The sequence below is a fragment of the Lissotriton vulgaris genome, chromosome 2_2 (assembly GCF_964263255.1).
Source record: "Lissotriton vulgaris chromosome 2_2, aLisVul1.2, whole genome shotgun sequence".
Lineage (NCBI taxonomy): Eukaryota > Metazoa > Chordata > Amphibia > Caudata > Salamandridae > Lissotriton > Lissotriton vulgaris.
Genome location: NC_141688.1, coordinates 90,289,558 through 90,307,779, shown reverse-complemented (window position 1 = coordinate 90,307,779; position 18,222 = coordinate 90,289,558). Strand labels below are relative to the sequence as shown.

General features: G+C 45.3%; 1 protein-coding gene across 2 annotated transcripts in view; it reads left to right on the top strand.

The window, feature by feature from the left end:
• Positions 1-18,222, top strand: part of CLK3 (CDC like kinase 3) — a 372,256-nt gene that overhangs the window by 90,316 nt on the left and 263,718 nt on the right. For both annotated transcript variants that reach the window (XM_086959344.1, XM_086959345.1), the window contains exon 3: positions 15,449-15,656. In XM_086959344.1, coding sequence (XP_086815470.1) covers positions 15,449-15,656 — 208 coding nt within the window. The remainder of the gene's footprint in view (positions 1-15,448; positions 15,657-18,222) is intronic.

Below are 18,222 nucleotides of genomic sequence, written 5' to 3'. Positions count from 1 at the left end.
ACAGGCAGCCCACCTTCACATGTGGATACATGGAGACACGCATATTCCCCATGTTCGCATGGAACGAATCTTTGCAGACCCTCTACCTCTCCTGGCTACGGTTTTCAGACCGGTAGATCGCAGAACGGGTATATTGGATTCCATAACTGCCGCGAATCATGCCTGGCACTCCCTCCTACAGGCTCAGAGCGGCACACTGCTATACTCCCCTAGCATGCCCCTAGAGTGGGCTTTATGGCTATCGCCAATTGGAGAAAGGGCGTGGTACAAGCGCTGCACAAACTAGGGGTCACCAAGGCGGGAGATTTATTCTTGGATGGAAGAGTTAAAACGTGGGACCAGGTCGCGACAGAGGGCAGCGATGCCCCATTGCTGCTCAGTTTCCAATACCACAGGGTACACAGCGCGCTATTAGACCTTCTGGGTCCAGACCTGGCGGAACCGCTCGAGGTCCCGGAACTCACATACGTTATCAAAACGGAAACTCCCCGTAAGCTAATCACGAACCTGTACAAGACGGCTATGGCGCATAGAGAGCAACAGCTTATGAAAGCTAGAGTGGCCTGCAAGAGAGACTTACAGGTCACAATTGATGACGATATGTGGCGATACTGCTGTGTGAATACTAAAAAGATATCACTGAACGGTAGGCACAGACTGGTACACTTCAAGTTTCTTCAAAGAGTGTATTACACCCCTGAGGGACTTCACAGATACAGACTCAGGCAGTCGGCAGCATGCGAGCGATGCCACGAACCGGTAGCGGACTTCATGAACCTTGCGTGGTTTTGCCCGGGGGTCCAGAAATATTGGGACAGCATTTTCACAGCAATGAGCACGATACTGGAACTTGAGTTGGCTCCGGACCAGGCGCTAGCGCTACTTGGCCACTCCAGAGGATTACCAGTCGTGGTTAGGCGACTCGTCGATATGGGAATGCTAATAGCTAGGCGGGTGGTGGCATTTTGTTGGATGAGGGGTCCGCTCCCGATGGCCAAGAGGTGGGCACTTGATGTGCTATACTGCTGCACACAATCCGAACATTGAAGCGAGCTGCTGCCCCCTACAAGCCGACCGAAGAACTTTTGGGGCCTATACAGGGGTGTAGAATTTAATCAATTACCTACTTGTCCATGGGCAGGTTGCTTCATAAATCCACTTGTCCTGTAACAAAATCCACTTTGGCGCCATGTAATGCGGTGACAAATTATGGCAGCAATCTCATAATATAAGGGCTTGGATATAGCCTCTCATTATGCCAGGGTTCATACCATAGTAGTTTTTGAATACCTGCAATCACCTTATGTTACTACATTTCTACAGATCTACATAATGGGGCTGAAGGTAGTGGTAAGCTATAATTCCAGGGTTAGAATGCCCTTTTGAGTTTGTGCAAACCTACTAACTTGCATGTATTAGGAGTTGTCAACAACTCTTCTCCAATCTTTTCCCATACTGAGAAATGTTGGAAATTTACTCCTGAAAATGGCAGACGTAAACCTTCTTCCAGAGTTTGGAAAAAAAAGTGGTTTGATGGAAAGTAAACTTGCAAGCACTCAGATTTTCTCATGAGCAAATCTACACATGCATAATTGCTCATGATAAAATGCAGTTCACAAATATTTTGTAGGACTACTATAACTTGTCCTACTTTAAATTCTTGGTAATTCACAAAAACCGTATAGCAGAAATTAATGCAAGGACATATACCATAGGTGCAATTTTGAGACTTTCTTTAATACTAGGGGCCCTAATTTGGTCAGGCGTTGACGTGACCTTTTGTGTTTATTAAAATTGTCTCTTTCTGTATCGGCTGGCTTCACTGTGAGTGACAGCATTCTGCTGTTTCACAAGGAGCATATCAGCACAGAAAGTAGTTTTGACTAATGCCAGTAAATACTGTGGCAGTGTGTGCTTTTTGAGACTAAAAAATATTTTTGCTTTTGCCAGTGTTTGTTATAATGGTGGGGGCACAGCAGCTCCCACAGCAGTAAGGTTTTACAAAAACCATGCCAAAACAAGTCACACACTAACGAAACAAAAAAGCTGACCACCGATTTCAGACCTACTGGCTTAGCCAATGCTTTTTTATTTTTGTTTCCCATAACCCTATTGAAACTGGTTACACTGATTTTCCATGATGAATATTTTTGGGAAATACTAGCATGCATCAACATATTTCACTAAATGATTCTCCAAAGAAATGATACCTCAAATTTTACAGTAGTTTAGCAAAAAAATGTATTCTTTTATTTTTTTAATGAACATTTTATTTTTAAAGAAAAGAACCATTAATCTTGTTTTCAAGCTTCTGGAAATATTTGCATCAACTCAGAGTATTCTGGGAGCATTATACATAACCTCCTATTGCCAAACTTTGAAAACGTGTGTGCACATTTTTATATTGGATCCACTGTCAGTAGTGCACTCGAAGCTTACAACGTTTACTTAGAGCGCTCACCCTAATAATAAAGACTTTCAATTATTGAAGCATAAATACAAGTTTGAACAGCATTAACATATGGACAAAAATATTACCTTAACACCATCAATGCTGATGGTTTTCCCCTCCTGTGCAGACTTTGAATTATTTCCATTCTTCATGACGAGCTCAGCTCGGCATGAGTGTACGAGAGGTGTACCTCATGACGAGCTGAGCTCGTCATGAGCGTGGAAGGTGTTAACTGTAGACAGTGCCCTTCCCTGATCCATAATGTGGGACTGCAAACTGGTAGCCAAAGGGTTTTTGCTGTAGGGGATTTGGCCTTGTCCCAAGGGCAAAAAACACATGAAAACGTGTTGCCCTTGACCTCAAACAATATGTCCTGGGTATCGGGCTATAGGAATTCCACACCCCTGCTATATTAAACGCATCTGAGAGCTAGAGATACAGAACACACAGTGGAGGAGGAGGTGGATAATGAGAGTGCATTGCCAGACACAATAACACCCACAGAGAACGTATAACCGTACCGGAGAACAAAGCAATAAGTTAGAAGGACCAACGGAGGGGGACAGATACTAGTGGGGATGAGGTGCGATCAAATAGCAACACACAGCGGAAACTCAGGGGGCTTCTTAGAGAGAGGTGAGACGGGCCACACAGCACTGCCAGCTGCTAGGCTAGAACCAGGAACATAGTCTGGGAACAAGATATCGCATAGGATGAGCTTAATGGTGTGCAACATCTACGACTTCGAGTAAACAGGGAGGGCTATGTGTGTTTTGGGAATGGGGTGTAGTTAAGATTTGTTTCTTGGTTAGTTTTTAAGTTTCAGAATGGTATGATCAGCGTAGTAAGAAGTAGGGCCAGGTAGAGAGAGGCGGAATAAGGGCCAATTGCTCTCTTTGGGGGGGAATAATAGGTTATCCTTCAATCGGAACATACACTGACTGCTTTGGAAACTGCATGTATGCTACGCCGCCGGACCCCAGGCTTGTCGGCTACCAGGCTGTGGAACTTTTGGAAAATATTTGCTTTTTGACTTAAGATCCCACTGCTGCCGACCTCCCGGTTGTAGGCTACGGGCTGTGTATGATTACAGAATTGAGCAATAAAGATTTTTGAAACTTTAAAAAAAACGAATATTGTATCTCATGTTGGATGTGGGTTTCGCCAGGCATCATAAACACCCTACGCATGAGTGAAGTGTTTCGCTGGGGGAGGATTGGTGAGTGTCGGCCGGATGGAGTTTGTCTAGTTGACGGTCCAGGACCTCATTAAAGTCCTCTCCCATAACCTGGAAGTCGCTGTGCGTTTCTATGAGAATAGGGCCGAACCTCCCCAGCATTCTCTTCTATAGCTTTGGGGGGCACATTCATTCACAGCGAGCATCTCCCTTCTGTGCCATCTGCCCGTTACCTCCATACAGCAGCCTTCCGGATCTAACCAGGATTTTGTCACTTGGACAGAGGGATTTATTGTAGCAAGGATTGGCACACCCTGGAGCCTTTTGTGTAGCCAGCATGAGCCAGTACTGTGTGTTTGCCTTTTTGCAGACCTCTATAAGTGTTCCCGAGCAGGTGTGTCTCATGCAGGAGTACCAGGTCTGGAGATTGTCTGCAGAGGTACCGGGTGACATTCCTTATTTTTATTTTACAGCCCATTCCGTTCACATACCACGATAGGGTCAATGTGTGGCATCGTCTGCTTAGCTATTGTGTAGATTCTGGCCATAATCCCCCCGCATCAGGCGCCTGTCGGTCGCGCAAGATAGCTCTTGCCATGTTGTGTCTGTGCGAGTACGTGTTATACGCTGGCCTGCTGTGTGCAACTAAACATGTAAACCCCAACTTGTTTCCCCTTCCCTACTTTTCCCTGACATGAGCTTAAAACGACCCACTTCCTCAACTCCGGAAATATGTTGTCCATCCCTCTTCATTAATGCTTCTAACGCTCCTCTTGCGTCCTGCCTCCATATCTTCTAAAATCACTCACATCCCAGGCACCGCATGCAGTAGGTTTCTGTCTGGCGCCGCTTTATCGCTTGTGTCAGAAGCCTCTCCACTAGGCCGCGTCTGAGGATGGATTACACGTTTCCCCAATGTCTGTGTCTGAGGAGTGGACCACTGAAGCCTCGTCTCGGCAGGAGTAGAGCAGGGGGTATGGAAGGTAGGGGCTGCCCCGCCCCCCCACTACTACATTCTGCTTGAACTACTGGATTCTAAAGTAAGCAAAAGCAGTACTTTTAGTAGCATACATAGCTTGGAGAATCTGGAGAATTCATCTTTTTAGCGATAGTTAAACATTTATATTCACCCCTAGATGTTTTGCAGGCTTATGAAGTGAAGCGTCACCCAGTACTAAAGGCCATAATGAGGGGGACAAAGCCATGGAAGCCTCTCCAACGAGGAGTAGCACAGTTTTATTTCTGTTCACTTTCAGATAATGCCTTTTTATCCAGGCACTACAACTGTTAAACGAGCATGGAAGTTGCTGGCAGAGGCTGGGGATTCCTGAGAAAGTGAGATCGCAGTCTGTGTAGTAGGGCGTTAGAGAGAAACTGAGGCTGCAAGTTAGCTCATCTAATGCAGCAAGCTGGATACTAACAAGTTGAAGACTTATTGATGAGCCTTGGGTGACCTGTATACTGAAGACTCGGGTCAAAGTGGTATGACTTCAGAACAATGGATTTGGAGCGGTTGGTCAAATAAAAATGCAATTGCAGTGCTTTTTCTCACACATTGACTGAATGTAGCCTTTGGCAAAGTGTGGCTTGATGGATGGAATCCAAGGCAACTGATATCCAAAAGTACATGCACTGCCTTCCCTCCCTTTTCCAACATCATAAGTATGTTATCTATGATAGTGATTAGAGCTAACTTGGTGCTTTGTAGAGGGCTAAAGCCCGCTTATGAAGTGTTCAGACTTTTGTTATCCTCTATAAAGCCAAACGCTAGATATTAACTTCTGATTCCTAGATTTTATAAAGGGATAGAAAGAAGATACATTGGATGACAGTTGCTCTATATCAACTGGTCTGCTGTTTGTTGTTGTTGTTTTTTTTTTTATAATGGAACAACTATTCTTCCTTTCCACAACTGAGGCACTACAGCTATTTCAAGAGAGCTATGACTGAGAGAGAGAAGTTGATGAGCTTAAAGTTTTAAAAAGTATGTGCAGGACTGTGTGATTGTTGGTGGAAAAAGATTCACAGATCATCAGTCGAAGGAAACACTAAAGGAGTGTCAATAGAGATCAACTTGTTAGTTGAAAAGATGGTTTCTAAAATGTGTTCTGCCTAATATGTACAAGACAAAACTAACTGGATGAGAAATAGAGCATTCAAAGAATCAATCTGAGTACAAGTATCTGCGTTACAAGTTATTGCAAGCCATGTTATAATCTCCCAATACAAGCGAGCTGGAGTCGTTAAGCAAATGTGGCAAGATAAATTCGCCTCTTGCTCTCTGAGATAGTTTTGGGGCCTAGAGGCCGATATATTTTTACACCTGTAATAGAAACATTTGAAGATAACATCAGTTGAAAGAATAACGTCTCGGGTAAATCGAAAAGGGGGCTATTTAACAGAGCCAATTGCAGGGGTGTACGATAGATATCTGCCAGCCTGCCTCAACACGACTCGGGCAATCCACTGTAATAATTTGATACCCTCAACAGAGCAACAGTATCTACCTGCAGTCTAGAGACATTTAAAACACACTCAGTCCATTCTCCAGATCTACCACCTGAACTCGTTAAACAGATTGCTATTGCATGGCAAACTGTCTGAAAAGGCTCCAGTAGAGGCAGACCCTGAATAAAACCATGCTGCGCTTCTCACCATAAACCACTTCAACTCCTCCTTAGTAGTAGCAAGCAATATATGTCCAATTCAATTACAATGGAATATGCTGCTCTGCTAAAGGCCGTACAGGCCTTGACTTGGGTGAAACCTTCCGCCAAAGGACTGTTTTCCAGATGTCACTCCTCATACAAGTGAAACCCAACTTTGGCTATGGAACATTCTTTCCTTATGCAATCAAATTTTAAAGTCTAGCACTCCAAATGTAGAGTCTTTATTAATTAGGGCCCAGCCATAACAGGCCAGTCTGTTGTAGCTATAGCAGCTCTAAGAAAAAGGTCCAGCATAGCCATCTTCCTCGGGCATGAGGAAGGATTGAAATTCATGGCAATACAAGGGAGAGAAATGTTTTCAAAATGAAACTTCATCTCTAAGAAAGCTAGGGGTAGGTGACTAATTCCACTCCGCCGGCGGAGTTCGCAGTGTTTTGCAGAGTTACAAAAAACTTCATAGAGCAGAGTTTTTCCTTTTACAAGGCTTGCCAACGTTAAGTTGGCGAGAGGGGAAAATCATACGATAGACCACTTCCCAACGAGATTTCTCAGCATGGAGGGTTACAGCAGGACTCCATTCGTGTTGAGAAACCTGCCGCTTTCATTGAGGACGCTGCTGCTCGAGTAGAACATCCACTCGATCAGCAGAAAGAAGCAGCACCCTCTGGCGCTGCGCATGGTGCACCTGAGCTGATTTTACAGCACTTGACAATTTCTTACTGCTAACAATCATTACAACTTACCACACTCCTCCACTTGTGGAACTCAAAGGTGTGTGGCAGAGTTTATTTGGCACTTCGCAGAGTTCTGCATAGCACAACTCCGAACTCTGTCCAGGTTTAGAGAAGACTCATTTCTATCACTTTCATTTCCTGCTTAAATCTGCAGTATTGAGACAGCATACAAGTGTCTGGACGGGACGTGGATACCTTTGTGGTCATTAAAGTAGGCTTAGACTAAGTTGTGTAGCATCTTGAAGGTGAGCGTGAGAGTTTAAAGGTAGCGCGTTTCTGGATGGAGAGCCCGTTGAAGAGTTTGGAGATGTGAGTTAGTATAGTAGGTGTGTCTTCTGAGACTGAGAGGGTCAGTTGTGTGTCATCCGCATAGGATACTATGTTGAGGTCATGGTAACAGACTATGGTGGCGAAAGGGCCCATGTAGACGTTGAAGAGGGTGGGGCTTGGTGAGGATACCTGTGGAACACTGCAGATCAGCTTAGGGGCAACAGACTGGAAGGAGGCAAAGCTAGAGGTTTGATGGTGTCCTGTGAGGAAGGAGGTGATTCATTGTAAGGTGGGCCTTGGATAACAGCTTTACGGAGTCTCAGAATAGGTTAAGTGATGGCATCGAAGGCTGCAGAGGGGGTCCAGTAGGATGAGGTTCTGCAGTGTGTACCTTGTTAGTGATGAGGCGTATGTTGTCCGTGGTGGTGATGAGGCTGTATCAGTGCTGTGGCTGGCTCTGGAGCCTGATTGTGAAGAATTGGACAGAGATTGCTCTTGAGGTAGTGGCGAGGCACCTTGCCCTTTTTACTGCAGCACTTGGGAAGCAGAAAATTCTTCCCCAGCTCTCTCCTCTAGTGATAATTTTCCCCCTTGTCCTGTGCTCTCTGCCGTAAGCACCATGAGGAAAGACAAATCTCCCTCATTCACTTAACACCTGCTTAAAATTAGTGGTAAATAGATACAGATTTGTGTCCATTATTTCCCACAGAATGGGAAAAACGCACAGATTAGGACTGCAATAGTTAGCACCCGCTGGGACCAGCAACATTCAGTCAGTCATACACTGTAGCGGTGACCTTCAATCCCGCAACGACTGGCATGAACTGCAGCCAGTGATTTCCAGTCCAGTAATACCCAACAAGGGCCGATCCACATACCCCATGCTCAATGTGACACGGACACAGTGTTATTTCACGATTAGCCGAAGTACTTTGAACGGAAGAGTTGATCTTGGCAGTCATGTATTGTCAAAGCCACAAAGGCTTTGCACTTTACAACACCTACAACAGTGAACGAGGTATTAACACCTACAACAGTGAACGAGGTATTAACATTGATGGACGAGAGACGCGAGGGCTGGTAGATAACTACATATGTTTTGTTTGAGCAAGTAGAGATAGGCTGAAGACGGGCGGGCATCGGTGCAAAGGTGAATTGTTGAGGGTATATGTAATGCGGGAAAAAGGATCAGTCGCAGCCAGTCCAGCATATTCAGAAACTGGATTTACCGGATCCTGCATGCAGTATAGTATGCCAAGCGATATTGAGTTCAGTATTAATCAGCATGCATTGTAGAGAGGGTACTGTTTCCTTCAATACCCAGCATGCATGGAAAATTGGCGACACTGGGTCCTGGAATATCTAGCATGCAGTGGAATCATTGACCTCTATCCTGGGCTACCCAAGGTGCCCTGCAAACAATGGCACTGGGTCCTGCAGACAGTATACAGTGCAGCCAGACCAGTCACGCTGAGTCCAGCAATATTCAGCTTAAAATGCAGCAAGTGACACTGGGCCTTGCATTACCCAGTAACGGTGCAACAAAAAACTCTTTATCTGGCAGTACAAATTATGCATGGCAACACGTTAGCCTGAGGTCTGCAATATCCATTCTGAAATTCGGCAAGTAACACTTTGTCCTAAAATACCCAGTCGGCAGTGCAACAAGCTGGGTTCTGCAGTACCTATCATGTAATGTGGAGAGTAACACTGCATCCTGCACTACCCAGTATGCAAGACAACAAGTGACCCTTAGTGGCCTTTAGTGGCCATCATACACTGCAGCAAGACACACTTGGTCCTGAAATACTGAGGTTGCAATGCCACTGCGGCAAATAAGGGTCCTTCAATACATATGTAACTTGCACTGTTTTGATCAACATCAGTGTCTTGAGCGTGCAGCAAGCATTGTAACATGTGACTGGGTGTTGTGCTAACTCCAGCATGCAGTGGATTGTTTAGATTGTGATGTCAACTAGACACAGGCAGTGAGAATGGCAAATAGCTATACTGGGTGTAAATCCAGCGCATTGTACCACACACTTTGCATGGCTAGGATTTTAACTGTACAGTTCTCATTGGGAGTAAGGACTTCATTTCCCAGCATTCAACAAACAACAAACATACTGGTAGCTAAAAGCTAATACTGGTTGAAGTTTGTATGCTTGACATGCTTACCTTTGACAGTTGATATTTCACTATCTCCTGTACAATCGTTTGCTCCTGGGTTATTAGGTCGAGCTGACCTGCATTCAATGCGAAAGCATTGATTGCTGTCAGCTAGACAACTATTGTCAGCCGTATTTGGGAATGTGGACACGAGAGTGGCACAAGCGCAGATTTGACCTAGGGGCACGGCGCTGTGCGCGCCCACGCTCGTGCCTCATATTCCCGTGCGCACACAGCCAGCCTCCACACCCCTCCACACAGGCACACGTACACACGCTGCCGCCCCCCCACCACACACACACATACAGACACGCAGCATACACACGCCGCCGCCCCCTACCCCCCCTGCACGCGCACACAGATACACCCCCCGCCCCATGCATCGGGAGATCTGCCATACCCCCGAATCTCGGTACTTACTAGTTAGGCGCCGGAGCGGTCAGCGGAATCGCCACCTCTTCCTCCTCGTACTCCGGCCCGTCTAGAGTCAGGCTCCTCTGCAGCTCCGGAGGCTCCGGGTGGAGGAGGCAGTGATGGGAAGGCGGGCCCGGCTTCAGGGGAAGGACCGAGAGTGGCTGCAAAACCGGCAGCTTCCCCCAGACCGGGGGCGCATCCCCGCCAGCCTCCGCCAACATCGCAGGGCGCGGCGGTTGCAGGCCCCCAGCGTAGTAAACAGGCCCCCGCGGTGCGCACACTGGGAAGAGCAAAAGGGGACGAGATCCACAGCGCGCGACACGGGGAGGCGGTGCGCGCCACGCCTCCGTCGCTGCCTGGAACGTGTGCGCGTGCTCCCCAGCCTGTCGCGAGCATGCCTCCTTCTGGCTACTAGCATGTCCCAGCCGCCGCGGTCACAGAGCAAAAGTGGTGGCAGCATCTTTTCAGAAGTGAGTACATGCATCACAGACACTCCCTGCCCTGTGCCTCGTTCACCCTCGCAGTCTCTGGACATCTGTTTGCAGGCCAGCATGCGCTCCCTTCGGTTGTTTCCCAAAAATCAGTGATGGCGTCGTGAAAACACCGCAAAGCCAGAATCTCGTTGCAAATACATCTTTTGACCAGGTCTACTATTGCCTGCCCGATCACAAAACAAGCACAACTACAAGACTCGGGATACTTAAAATCAACTGGTACAAGGAATCAAACCCATGAGTTTGCCTCTGGGTGCTACCATTAGTTAACTGAGCTAACCGCTCGCTTGAAACTTGTGACTGTGGAGAATCATTGTGCGGGTGAAGGGTGTAGTGTAAACCAGTTTCACCAACATAATGAAAATTCGGAACGTTGCGATTTGAAAAAACACTGAGTGCACCCTTCAAATTAGCCCTACCATCTCTATGAACCCCACACTTGAGTAGTTGGTGAATCAAATAAATGTACGGCAAAGCTTCGAGTATTAATTACACTGTAGGCATGGGATCGAGGTTTGATGGAAATGTAATGTCATACTAAAGATTAACCCCTTCACTCCCCCAAGACAAAAGCCACTAAAACGAGTTTTCAATACTGCCTCAATACATACACTTAAGCACACTTAAGTAGCAGCGCAAACAGTAAACACTCGGCAACATTAAGCCTCCAAATGGCGCATGTTTGTTTGGCGGGAGTCGCCATGGAGGGGCCGAGAAATGTCTTGAGTCGTCATGAGAGAGGGGCTCACACAAGTGTCAAAAAGTGGACATAAACGTACTAAACCAATGGTGCCATCTAGAGGTACTTTCCCACTACCATGAACAACATTGCGGTTTAAGAATCAACATTCCCTCCAGGGCGCAGACCCACATTATATTATTTAATTTGCTCTGCATGCAGGCGTTTTTGCGGAGGCTCGTAATGCATGGAGTAAAACGGTCATTCACCATTCAATTTTCTTACTGATGAGCACGAGGTCTACAAAACCTTCTATAGGGTAGGCGGAGCCGTGGTTAAATACATTTATGACAAACATGCAAGCTCCTTGGGTATAGATACCCTTATTAAATGTAAAACACCCTCACTCACCCTCACACCCCCTCACCCTTACACCCTAACCCTCACCCACCTCACCCTCACACACCCTCACTCACCCTCACTCACCCTCACTCACCCTCACTCACCCTCACACCCTCACCCCACTCACCCTCACAACCCTCTAACCTTCACACCCTCACCCTCACAGCCCCTCACCCTCACACACCCTAACCCTCACACACCCTCACCCACCCTCACCTTCATAACCCCTCACGCTCACACCATCACACCATCACACCCCTCACCCCCCTCATAACCCCTCTCACCCCCCTCACCCGCACCCCCCCTCACCCGCACCCCCCTCACCCGCACCCCCCCTCACCCGCACCCCCCCTCACCCGCACCCCCCCTCACCCGCACCCCCCCTCACCCGCACACCCCCTCACCCGCACACCCCCTCACCCGCACACCCCCTCACCCGCACACACCCTCACCCGCACACACCCTCACCCGCACACACCCTCACCCGCACACACCCTCACCCGCACACACCCTCACCTGCACACACCCTCACACCCCCTCACCCTCTCAACCTCACACCCCCTCACACCCCCTCAACCTCACACCCCCTCACACACCCTCTCACCCTCACACACCCTCTCACCCTCACACACCCTCTCACCCTCACACACCCTCTCACCCTCACACACCCTCTCACCCTCACACACCCTCTCACCCTCACACACCCTCTCACCCTCACACACCCTCACTCACCCCCCTCATAACGCCTCACTCACACTCAATCCCTCACCCTCACACCCCCTCACCCTCACACCCCCCCACCCTCACTCACCCCCCTCATAACGCCTCACTCACACTCAATCCCTCACCCTCACCCTCACCCCCCCACCCTCACTCACCCTCACTCACCCTCACACACCCTCACTCACCCTCACTCACCCTCACTCACCCTCACTCACCCTCACTCACCCTCACTCACCCTCACTCACCCTCACACACCCTCACTCACCCTCACACACCCTCACACACCCTCACACACCCTCACACACCCTCACACACCCTCACTCACCCTCACACACCCTCACACCCCCTAAAACATCCTCTCACCCTCACTCACCCTCACACACCCTCTCACCCTCACACACCCTCACTCACCCCCCTCATAACGCCTCACTCACACTCAATCCCTCACCCTCACACCCCCTCACCCTCACACCCCCCACCCTCACACACCCTCACTCACCCTCACACACCCTCACTCACCCTCACTCACCCTCACACACCCTCACACACCCTCACACACCCTCACACACCCTCACTCACCCTCACTCACCCTCACACCCCCTAAAACATCCTCTCACCCTCACTCACCCTCTCACACCCTCACTCACCCTCACAACCCCTCACCCTCACACCCTCACAACCCCTCACCCTCACACCCTCACAACCCCTCACCCTCACACCCTCACACCTCCTCACCTCATACCCTCACCCTCACACACCCTCACTCACCCTCTCACCCTCAGACACCCTCGCACACCCTCACCCTCACACACCCTGACCCTCACACACCCTCACCCTCATACACACTCACCCTCACCAGCATAGCATAACAAAAAAAATCACAGGATAGCAAAACATAGCATAGCATAGCATAACAAAACATAGCATAACAAAACAAAAAATAGCATTGCAAAACACAACAAAGCATAGCATAACGAAACACAACAAAACATAGCATAGCATGCCAACCATAGGATAACAAAACAAAGCATAACATAACAAAGCATAACAAAACTTAGCATAGTATAACATAGCATAGCATAACATAACAAAACATAGCATAACATAACAAAACATAGCATAACATAACAAAACATAGCATAACATACCAAAACAAAGCATAGCATAACAAAACAAAGCATAACAAAACATGGCAAAACATAGCATACATAACAAAACAGCAAAGCATAGCAAAACATAGCAATACACAACAAGACAGAGCAAAGCATAACAAAACACAACATAGCATAGCAAAAACAAAACAAAGCTTAGCATAGCATAGCATAACAAAACATAGCATAGCAAAACAAAGCATAGCATAATAAAACACAACAAATCATAGCATAACATAACAAAACATAGCATAACAAAACATAGCATAACATAGCATAACAAAACATAGCATAGCAAAACAAAGCATAGCATAATAAAACACAACAAATCATAGCATAACATAACAAAACATAGCATAACAAAACATAGCAAAACACAACAAAACATAGCATAGCTTAACAAAACACAACAAAACATAGCATAGCAAAACAAAACATATAATAGCATAGCAAAGCATAGCATACCAAACACAACAAAACATAGCATAGAATAACAAAACATAGCATGGGAAAACAAAGCATAGCACAATAAAACACAACAAAACATAGCATAACATAGCAAAACATAGCATATCATAACAAAACATAGCATAACAAAACACAGCATAGCATAACAAATCAAAGCATAGGATAGCAAAATATAGCATAGCATAAGAAAACAAAACATAGGATAGCAAAACAAAACATAGAATAGCATACAGCATCCCTCAGCACTACCACAACATCACTCGGGGGCATCACAACATCACTATGCGCTACCACAGCATCACTCCACGCCACAGCATCACTCGTTTGCCATCACAACATCACTCGGCGCCACCACAGCATCAATCTGTGCAACCATTCAACAACACCTGGTTCAAATATGTTCTCTCAATGTTTCAAGCTTCATTACAAATGTAACAAAAAATGTTTAATATTTCACTTCTGTTCTTGGATTTTCGTCATAATAAAATACACTGAACATAATCTTCACAAAAGTTAGTTACAAAAGTTAAAGCTATTGCCATTATAAATTACAATAACTTTTATTTAAGTATTAATTATTAAAAAAATTAAAAACCATTGTTATTTGTAATATCAATACATGTAAGTCACGTAAATACAACACATATTGCATTACAAATGCTATAGGTGTCACAGTTGCGAAAGTTATAACTATTGGCATTGTAAATGGCAAAGCTATTAATTTCGCTATTTTCAAAAACAAAACATAAATAAAAAAATTGTCATTTACATTGCCAATAGCTCAGACTTTCCTAATGCGAGACCTATTGCATTGCAAATGCTTGTTTAGGGTTCCTGTTCTAATTAGTATAAAGCTTGGTTACCTACCCATTCATTATTAGGGGCCCAGAGTCTCAGGCGCAGTTTAGCAGGGTCTAAGCAGTCTAACCTCCTAGCTGAAAGGGAGAGGAGTTGGCCTAACGGCTAGGGCGGTAGACCTCGAATCTGGGGAACTGGGTTTGAGTCTCGGACACGACACTGAACATCCTGTGATTCTGGGCAAATCACTTAATCTCCCTGTGCCTAACAAAAACAAGCATTGGCATAGCCAATAGATCTCGCCTTGGGGACCTTATAAGAGTTTAACCATGCAAAAGTGATGTTGGTGCACCAAGGATATTGTGCTGCATAACTAAATACTTATAAGGTCCCAAAGGCGAGACCTATTGGCTATGCCAATGCTTGCTTTTCTCTTGTTGCTAATATACCTGTGCCTGTTATTTCCACATCCTCTAGCTTGTCTTGATCCATTTCTCTTCCTTGTGTTTCTATACTGTTCATGAATATTATGCTTCCTTTAATTGTTCTGCTAGACTGCCATCTCTAGAATGCTCAGTGTTGCATTATCTGAGCTTCTGTAGTTCAGGTGCTCTGTTGATTATAACCAAAATAATTTATTGCATTTATTACTGTGATCTGTACCATATTGTTCTGTGAGTGTCTGAAGAAAGTTGTCCAGGGTAATGTGGGATTTTCGAAGTAAAGTTAAAAAAATAAACACTGATTGGCTCAAGAATGTTACACAAGCACTTCATGTTGAAACATTGATTAGTAATTTTGCATATCTAGCTGTTATTGATCTTGTCATATATATCTCTCGAATACAGCCATGAGCGAGACTCTGACCACCGAAGAAGACATGAAAGACGACCCAGCGATAGGTCAGAAGACTTTGGTTCCTGCTACGATGACAGCTACTCCACACGATCTCATCACCGCCAGCGCTCGAGGGATCAAGACAGGCCTAGGACCAAGAGAAAACACCAGCATCGCTGCCGGAAGCGTAAAACCAGGTCATGTAGCAGCACGTCATCGGTGAGTATCCTTGGGGTCAGGTGGAATAATCATGTCTAATGTCTCTCTTGTTGTTTCAGCTGTCCTTTGCTTGGGTGAGTATTGTGCCTTCTTTTTTTTATTGTGTGCATAAATTGGCTGAGAGTGTAGTTCAGAACTGTGACGACATGGCTTTCTGCCTTAGCAGCATATAATTTTGCTTGAACGGCTGAACATAGCCTAGACCGAAGCTACTATTGCCCCCTTGACTCTGATCTTAGAGATGGGAGCATGATGTTCTCTGTGTGCAAGTTATTGAAAGAAAGAGTGACAGATTTCTTTACCTAGCTATACATGTGTTATTATACATGTATTATACAACATTGATCATACTTTGTGAATGATTTATGTAGTGTAGTGTTTAATTGGATATCAATTTAGGAGCAGCATCTAGATTTCAGTTGAGTTTATCATTTTGAGAACACCATTTAGATAATGAATCTGAGCTTCATGCCTCACTCTTCAAATAAATGAAAACAGCTCACTATTTTGTCAGATCTACAAACCCAGCAATGCATCCATTCATACGTGTGCATATCAGTAAGTCTCATGAACACCATCGCACAAATATGATGGATTTCAAATATTTAGGTCTGTATAAACCACAGTTCTTAAAAGCGAGCCTGTACGGCTACAGTCTATTGTTTTTAAGTTTGTCTGTGCCATTAAAAAAGACCAGACATTGAAATCAATCTAGGACCAACTGGAAAAAAGGATAGTCTATTCCAAACTCCTAAACCATGTTCGCTCTGAGCAGAAACTCTAGCAGCCTCTGACCTTCACAGGTCGTGCTGAAATTATATGCACTTCTAACCCTTCTATTTTTAGAGGGCATGGAATGAGTAGAGGTGCATTCAGTCAGCTAAAAGATGTGCTATCGGGACTCCTCACTAATTTGCTATGTACATTTGTGAGGGGCACATAGCCATTCCATTATAGCCTAAGAACTAAAATTATGCAGTTTGTCTTCCTAGAAGTCCTATGCCCTTTAGAACGACTTTCAAAGATTCCTAGAGCTAGAAAAAGCCTCCTGTGACTTAGTGCTTGACAGATGCCTACCTAGGCTTCTAGGATACCTAAAGAACTGTGCCTCACTTATATGCCAAACTGCAAATGTATATGTCTTTGCTTGTGTGCACTTGTGGAACATCTACATTCTCACTATGTTTTAAGAGAAAATTCTGTATTAGGTGATGCTCTTGTAATCACTGAGTGCTTTAGGAGACAGTGTTATTTTAAACTGAATAAACCCAGACCTGATGACTAGCGTCTCATTGGTTATAGATGCTGCTCTTCTGTATTACAGAGGATTAATCTCGGGCCACAATTACTAAAATTAGCTGCCCTTCCTCCCCACCCTCTTTAATTTAATTGTAGTTAAATTTATTTGTAGTTTCCGGATTCAGTTGACTTCTCGTATTGGCCCCGTCTTTGTGTTGGGAGCTTGCCCTTCCTGTGTTGCACGCCCTTTGGTGCTCAGTAGATTATTGAGGCCAAAGTGTTCTTGTCACATATGTCAGATTCAGCAGTAATCTCCGAAGTTGATGCGTTAGTGCTTCAGCTGCAATACTGCTCAGTCAGTTTCTAACACTTGAAATAGGGTCATTCTTATGCTTTGGCTAAGAATCCCAGTTTTTAATCATTAAAACTGTTCTGATTCATTGAATCTGGAACTGTATGTCGATGAATGTAACGTATATCTGCCCTTGGGAGCTCCTAGCATTTTGTTCACAAGTAGCAGAATCCGATTCACCTATTTGAAAGCACACTTTCTGGGTAAGACCAGAGAATTTGTTTAATCTCTAATTGGTCCTTTTCAAGCATTCAGATAATGGTGGGAAATGTTTTTCTCTGACCTATTCCCTGGAATAATTTGGCCATTGTGGTTTTCTTGCGTAGGTTGGGAAAGGGGTATTGGATTGAAGAACTGATCAAATGAATTACTTGATGCCCTTAGCAGGCATTGTCTTTTCTTTGTTCAGTGATGTGTTGTGTTAGAAACCATCTTGTATGGCTCGCATAAAGACCAAGCATTTGCCTACCCCGCCAAGTACTTTTTATTTTAGCTATCTGGGCCCTCAAATTTCTTTGTAACCTACACTGTAGGTTAACATCTGCATCCTAGTAAAAGTTAGCCCATATCTATATAGTCCAATGTCAGGTGTTTTCAAGGTTTGCTATTTCCCTCTCACTCCAACTAATTGCAATAGCTGATCTGTGCTACGTTGGCATACTGTTAAGGTAATATTTGTTTATATATATATATATATATATATATATATATATATATATATATTCCACCAAAGTGTTCATTTAGCAAGTGCACACTTTGCACGGCCGGTGCAGGACAGCGGAGATGAACATCCCCACAATTATATTTTCCACCAAGAAAAGATTAATGTCCGCACTCGCTCAATACATTAACTTGGGTTTATTTAACAAGAGACTGCAAACAATCCCCTTCACCTACGCGTTTCGACCGCAGGTCTTGGTCACAGTGTTACTGTGAGAAGGTGGCCTGATATGCAGTGCTCACTATTCTAGTGAA